The sequence below is a fragment of the Mus pahari genome, chromosome 14 (assembly GCF_900095145.1).
Source record: "Mus pahari chromosome 14, PAHARI_EIJ_v1.1, whole genome shotgun sequence".
In the NCBI taxonomy this organism is placed as follows: Eukaryota; Metazoa; Chordata; class Mammalia; order Rodentia; family Muridae; genus Mus; species Mus pahari.
This window is the reverse complement of record NC_034603.1, coordinates 41,930,540-41,938,422: the sequence shown is the minus strand read 5'-3', so window position 1 is coordinate 41,938,422 and position 7,883 is coordinate 41,930,540. Positions and strand designations below refer to the sequence as shown.

Sequence of the window (7,883 nt, the reverse complement as noted above, 5' to 3'; positions counted from 1 at the left end):
TCCCCCCTCTCCCCACTCTCTCTACCCTAGTAGCAATCAATAGAAATGACAGAAGCAGAATGTACATCTGTTTAATAGAGAGATAATTTTTTTGTGTGTTGTATGGAAGTATCACCTGTCAATAAAAAGCTGACTGGCCAATGAGCTGAGGCAGGAAATAAGAGGTGGGAGTTCCAGCATGAAAGGAAGAATTCTGGGATAGAGTGGTGCACAGGAAGAGGAGACAAATGTATTAAATGAGAAAAGGTAGCTAGCCATATGGAACTTATCTACTAGAATGAGTGGGTTAATTAAGTTACAAGCTAGTTGGGGGAACAGTCCAAGCTTCTCTCCTAGGCAGATATCCATAATAATGAAGTCTCAGAGTCATTATTTGGAGAGCTGGGGCATAGGTGGAAAGCCCCATGGTTACAAATGGCATCCAACATTGGGCACAAAATACAAACTTAGATAAAAGATTAATGTATTAGAAAAAGCCTTGGATGAAAAGGCAAGGAAACAAATACTTCCTTAAGAAGTTTAACAAGAAGAAGAGGATGCTTCAATGCCACTTAGAAGGGGAAACAAAATAACCATGGGAGGCAAAGGGAGGGGGGAACCTGGGTGGGAGAGGGGAGGTGGAGGGAGAAAGAGAGGCAGGATGAGGTATAGGGGCAGAGACAGGAGAGAAGCCCAGAGGATTAGGAGAATGAATGAAAATATGCAGCTGTGGGGGGTTGGAGGTGGGAGGCAGGCAGGGTGAATCTCTAGAAAGTCCCAGAGACCTGGGATGTGAGAGTGTCCCAGGACTCAATGAAGATGACCTTAGCTAACATGCCCATCAGTGTGGAGATGGAACCTTAAGGGACCACCTTCAGTAGATAGACTGGGCTCCCAGTGCAGGGATGGGGGTCACTAAACTACCTTCAAAATTTTTGACCCAGAATTGTTCCTGTTTAAAAGAAATGCTGGGATAAAAGTGGAGCAGGGATTAAAGACAATGCCATGCAGTGACCAGTCCAACTTGGGATCCACCCACGGGTGGGCACCAAACCCTGACACTATTACTGATGTCATGTGGTACTTGCAGACAGGAACCTATCATGGCTGTCTTCTGAGAGGCTCTACCAGCAGCTGACTATGACAGAAGCAGATACTTACAGTCAACCATTGGACTGAGGTTAGGGACCCCTGTGAAAGAGTTGGGGGAAGGATTGAAGGAGCTGAAGGGGATGGCAACTCCATAGGAAGACCAACAATATTAACTAACCCAGACCCCTGGGAGCTCCCAGAGATTAAGCCACCAACCAAAAAGCATACACAAGCCCCGGCACATATGTAGCAGAAGACTGCCTTGTCTGGCCTCAGTTGGAGAGGATGTGTCTAATCCTGTAGAGATTTGAAGCCCCATATAAGGGGTATCCCTGGGGGCCACCCTCTCAGAGGCAAAAGGGAGGAGAGATGAGGGAAGAACTCTGCAAGGGAAGCAATAGGAAGGAGGAGACAACATTGGAGTGTAAATAAATAAAACAATTAAAAATGTTGAAATATATTGATAATATAATGTTGGGTGTTTATGGATGTATGTCACACTTGAGTTTAGGTATATACTCAATCACATACACGTGCATGTGGAGGCCAGAGGTCAAAGTCTGATGATTTCTTCAATCACTATCTTATATTCTAAGACAAGCTCTCTCATTGAACCTGGAGCTCACCAATTTGCTAGACTGATTGGCCAACCATTCCCAGGGACCCTGACAGCCCACAGCATCACACTTCTGACGTTATAACAGAGTGTGGCTGTATACCTAGCTTTCTTACATGAGCACTAAGGATCCAAATAAAAACCCTTCTGCTTGGGTGGCATTTTCATTATCTTATCCTGGAATTCTCTAAATAAAATCCTTGTCCTTTCCCATCAATCGACCATTCACTCACATTTGTAGTCATTTATAACCATAGCCTTAGGTTACCATGGAAGCTCCTGGCTTTGGTGCATTAGAGTCCTGAAAACATGAGAAACATCATCTCTCTTTACCCATGAACAAGGTTTTGATAGTGTGAATCACCCACAGAAGATGATAATTTTATGTTTTTGCATGATTAGCAAAGAAGCTTGTGTGCTGTTAGAAGGCGTTCGCTATTTCTTCATGGTGTCACCATGTTTGGAGATGAGACTGATGAATAGTTACTAATGTTTTGAAAAAAAAAAAACCTTTCCCATTTTCTCAAAAAAGGAGCATCAATTGGTGGCACCGTGGGGCTCCACCATGGTTCTTCAGTGACCTCTGAATTAACTCCCCTATTCTGGGAGGAACATTCAATGTTATCAGGACAGATAGTAGAAAGACAGCCTCACTTTCTCTGGGCTACACTGGAGGAAGATGGGCAGATTATTTTCTATATTGTTTTTGTCCCCTTCTTTATATTGAACCCAAGTGTTTGCTCACTACATTTCATATTATACTGAATTAAACTAGCATTTTATTATCTTGAACATGTAACAATTTTGTTGCTTAAATGATAACAAATCTCTTAGTTATCATCATCTGAGTAAGACTTTGATAAGAGCATCCTTAGAGACAGTGTACTTTAGTTAGACACGAAGGCACCATAGAAATGCACCCATGACACAGTTTCTTTAAGTATGGAGAACTTGATAAAATGGAAATATTTTGCAATCTCTTCAATTAACAGATGGGAGAAGAATACTGAGAGTTCAAATCCAGCCTGTGTTACTTATGAGAGCATGCCTCAAGACACAAAGCAAAATGAAAAAGACAGAAGGTAAGTAAACTGTGTCCAATCTAGTAATCTCTGATCACTATTAGATTTAACTTCAGAAATTAATATTTTAATTTTTAATTATTTAATTTTAATATTTTAATATTTTAATTAACTCATATCACTCCTATTCACATTTATTTGGATGCAGGTTAAATGACCAAGATTGTGAAGATGCAGTCAGATGTTAGGACAGGTCTTATATACGTAGACTTGCAGGTTAGCGGTTGTGATACATATAGTTGTTAGAAAAAATCAGCACACAATGAACTACAGTCTTTGAAGCATGTGATACTATTATCACAGGCTGTGACATAGGCAGCACAGATATTATTAGTCTGATTTTGACACATTAAAGTCAAAGCTGCTCAGTAGGCTGGTGAGAACTGAACCCAGAGCCATGTGGTGGCCAAGCCTTCTTCCCAAGGGAGCAGAAATACATTGATATTAGTGCATTTTATAAATTGCCTCCTCAGATTATAAAAAAAATGCTCTTGAGGGAAGGAATTTCAAGCTGGAAAGGTGACAAGCAGCTCCTTGCAGGGGTGACATTGAAGCTGAGTTTCCTAGTGCTTCTGACTTGGGACCACAGTGTCAGCTGTGCATGGTCTCACATGAGGGAGGAAGAGGAAGAGTGGCGGTAGAAGAGTTTCTTCAGAGCAGCCTTCATGTCCCGGTTCCTCAGGCTGTAGATGAAAGGGTTCAGCATTGGGGTCACTGCTGTGTACATCACAGTTATCAGTGCGTGCTTCAGACTGTAACTCGTCAGGGGCCGGAAATACATGCCCATGACTGTCCCATAATACAAGGACACCACTGTCAGGTGAGANCCACAGGTGGACAANGCCTTGAGGAAGCCCTTGGTGGATGGAACCCGCAAGACTGTGGAAAAGACCCGGACATAGGAGATGATGATGCACAGCAGTGGCACAGAGAAGACCCCCACCCCAAGGTACATCATCTTCACATTGAAGCGGATGTCAGAACAGGACAGCTGGAGCAAAGGTGTAATGTCACAGTAGAAGTTGGCCACATCCTTATTGCCACAGAAGGACAATTTAGCCGTGAGTAGGGTGTGGGGTAGTGCATTGGCATTTGCAATCACCCAGGACCCAGCAACCAGCAGGACACAAGGTCGTGGACTCATAATTGTTGCATAATGAAGTGGGCGGCTGATAGCCACAGCTCGGTCATATGCCATTGCAGCTAGTATATAACTGTCTGTATTTCCCAGTGATATCATGAAGTACATCTGTGCCATACATCCCCCAAAGGAGATGGCCTTGCTATCTAGGAGATGGTTGGCCAACATCTTGGGGATAGTTACAGAGGAGAAGAAGATGTCAACAAGGGAGAGGTTGGCCAGGAAAAAGTACATGGGGTTATGGAGGCGAGTGTCAGAGTGAATGGCTAGGATGATGAGCGTGTTCCCAATCACTGTGATGGGGTAAATGAACAGGAAGAGGATGAAGAAGAAATTTTCCTGCTCCCGCTGCCTTGTAACTCCCAGGAGAATGAAATCTGTGGTAGAAGACTCATTTTCTTCTCTCATGGCTCCTTCAACATGAAATCAGACATTAATTCAGAACCATTAGTGCAATTATGATTTATGTTACCACATGTAACAGTTTACTCAAGGGATCAGCTCTCTCTATGCCCAGATCCATGAAATTAGAGCCTTGTAATTGGGGCAATTTCCTGTTGGTCCATGGCAAAAGTAGTCATTTACTCCTAAACACACATCTAAGTAGTAAATGAGCACCTCTGACTTACAGTTTTCCCATCAATACTTTCACACATCCATCTAAGATTTCATAATTAAAATGTAAATAACATATACTCTCTTGTCTCATGTCATAGATAGGGGGAAATATTAATTGTTCATTCTGCATGTAAAGCAGTTTTTCCTTTTGTGGAGAGTTCTGAATTAAAAATTTAGTATACATTTAAGGACCTTTTAGGGCAATTAAATTTTCCACCTCAAACAGCCTGTTAATATTAATGATAACCTGGAAATGTGGAGTTGTTGCACTGAGCAGGCACTATACCACCAAGAGGTAGCAGTGTCTGCAGTGGTCACTGGAGGGTTTTAATCATGACGGTCACTGGAATTAGTCCAATGAATTTTCTTAGAATCCCCACTGACAAAAATAGATTTCATAGACTTTTTCTTGGTGACAAATGCTCAAGTGTACACAACCATGATGTGTCTTTCTCCAGCCTTTCCTCTTCTTATTTCTTTTGAAGAGTCACAGAACTACATCATGGTTATATCTGCAGATTAGTTAACTCTTAGTTTTGTTTACAAAGGTTTCAATTTTATGCCACATTTCCATCTTCAGGCATCTTGCCCACATAGCTGGCTAAACTCCCTTTAGCATATTACAGTCTAAGAAGAAATAGCCATGGTTTGGGGAGAAGAATGACATATAGTTCAGTGTGTGAAGCATGTGTGTATGAGATCTTTCACTGAGTCTAGCGTATTGACTGGATTAGGATGGTGGCCAAAAACACTCCCATAATCTGCTTGTCTCTGTTCACCAAAGTTGGAGTTACAGGTATGCACAGCCATGCCCAGCTGTGTATGAGGGTGCTGGAGACTTAAAATCAGGTTCTCATTCTTTCACAACAACTGTTCTTACCCACTGAGACATCTCACCAGGCCCATATTGTTTACTCTAACCCCCAATAGATTGTCGTTCATAGTGTACAACAATCAACCCACATTCCATATTTGTTTAGCTGACTAGTGTGTCATTTTTGGAAGAGTCCAGTTTATCTTATCTTGAATATACATGTGATAGTGTTGATTGTTTATATAAAAAGTTATTGCACAATTCAGCCTTCCTGCTTTCTCTCTCCATGCTTTAGTAGGTTTGACCACTATGGTTTAGTACCTGAAATGTTACAATATTTTCTTAGCTGCTTCTCTAGTCTCCTCTTCTCCTCCCTATCTTGTGCTCTCAGTCATACTAACTATGATTAAGTCCACTAACTGCTTAGCCAAGTGTGCTACTTTGGCCCTTTTGAGAAACAAATTTAAACTACATTTCCCAGTCTCTGTTACAGGGAGGTGCAGCTGTATGACTGAGTTTTAGCCAATCCAATTAGGTGTTTTAGTTTTGGGCTTCCTTCACACTCTATTGCTGACTAGAAGTGTTGAAGAAATTGAATGGAGTGATGGGGTCATATTGTGGGATGAACCTATATCAAGAGCTTCCCACATACAGGAATGATACCCCAAACAAAAATATTAATCTTTTACATTTACCTCATGGAAAATAGTCTTTTATTCTTGTTTAAGCCATCGACAGCTTATAAGTTTGCTACAGTAATTGAGATATTTGTAGTTCACTAATCTTTCTAAAGTGATTTTTGTAAAAACAAAAAGCACATTAAAATGCATGGCATCATTTAAAAGAAGAACAGGGGAATACCTTAATGTGATAACCAAAAGAGTGCTCAGAACAAAACTTTAAGCTCTTGTCTGTGCAGTATCAGCCCCTCAGGATCACAGTCACAGTTGGGGTTGGACCCGTTGGCTGAGATGTAGGTCTTTATGTTCTTAGACTCAAAGGACATGTCCACAGATCCACCTGAAGCATAGGGATTCATTGTATATGCCTTAAACACTTGAAATTATTCCCTAAGAATGAAAAGAGAACAAGAATTTGTCAATGTAGACATGAGTTTATGAATAAAATATCAACAGGATAAAACCCACAGAAAACAATGATTGTTTACTAAGAGGGACCAAGGGAAACTCTTGTACTGTAAGACATCACATTCAGGTTTTATTGTTTGTTGGTTTGTTCTAAACTAGTACTTAAAAATCTTGTTTTTACACTTCAACAAACATATATTAGAAAATATAGTTTCATAGATGCAAGCATCACCAACAGAATACAAGAGATTGAAGAAAGAATCTCAGGGGCAGAAGATACCATAGAAAACATTGTCACAACAGTGAAAGAAAATGCAAAAAGCAAAAAGCTCTTAACCTGAAACATCCAGGAAATCCAGGACACAATGAGAAGGATAATAGGTATAAAAGGAAATACCTAAGGATAATAGGTATAGAAGAGAATGAAGATTCCCAACTTAAAGGGTCAATAAACATCTTCAACAAAATTACAGAAGGAAACTTCCCTAACTTAAAGAAAGAGATGCCCATGAACATACAAGAAGCCTACAGAACTCCAAATAGACTGGACCAGAAAATAAATTCCTCCAGCCTCATAATAATCAAAACACCAAATATACCCAACAAAGGAAGAATTTTAAAAGCAGTAAGGGAAAAATGTCTAGTAACATATAAAGGCAGACCTATCAGAATTACACTAGACTTCTCTCCAGAGACTATGAAAGCTAGAAGATCCTGGGGAGATGTTATACAGACCCTAAGAGACCACAAATGCCAGCCCAGGCTACTATACCCAGCAAAACTCTCAATCACCATAGACAGAGAAAACAAGATATTTCATGACAAAACCAAATTTATGCAATATCTTTCCACAAATCCAGTCCTACGAAGGATAATAGATGGAAAACATCAACACAAGCAGTGAAACTACACCCTAGAAGAAGCAAGAAAGTAATCTTTCAACAAATCCATACAAACATAATTCACCTCTAACAAGAAAATTAACAGGAAGTAACAATTACTTTTCCTTAATATCTCTTAATACAAAAATAAATATTGCCAACATATCCTATTTTTGATTGAAATTCAAAAATATGAGGAATTAGAAATTTGTTGGCTGTCATCAAGTGGTCTCTCTCATTTGGTGATGGGAGAAACAGGTCCAATATTGTACAATTCATATACACTTTCTGCTTGTTTGTACATAACAGTGTCTTGCTGTGTACCACATAATGGTCTTGAAATAATGCTTCTCTTATCTCAGCCTCTCTATTAGTAGGATTGTTTATTTGATGTTTTTACACTATACTATGGTTTTCAGAACAGCTTACATATTTCAAAATTATTTATACAGCCAAAAGAAATGTAGACAATTAATTTGGGAGGTAGCTTGTAAGAGAACTGCCAATAGTGAGACTGAAGGCTTTGCTTGATATTTATAATTATTGTATCAATTTTAAGAAGCGGGCTTTAT

At 40.0% G+C, this 7,883-nt stretch overlaps 1 protein-coding gene across 1 annotated transcript; it reads right to left on the bottom strand.

The window, feature by feature from the left end:
- Positions 1 to 3,307: 3,307 nt before the first annotated feature.
- LOC110332518 (olfactory receptor 1A1) lies at positions 3,308 to 4,371 on the bottom strand. The gene has a single exon (XM_021213785.1). It carries the CDS (start codon positions 4,316 to 4,318, stop codon positions 3,377 to 3,379), a length of 942 nt encoding a protein of 313 aa, XP_021069444.1. The 5' UTR covers positions 4,319 to 4,371; the 3' UTR covers positions 3,308 to 3,376.
- Positions 4,372 to 7,883: the final 3,512 nt, after the last annotated feature.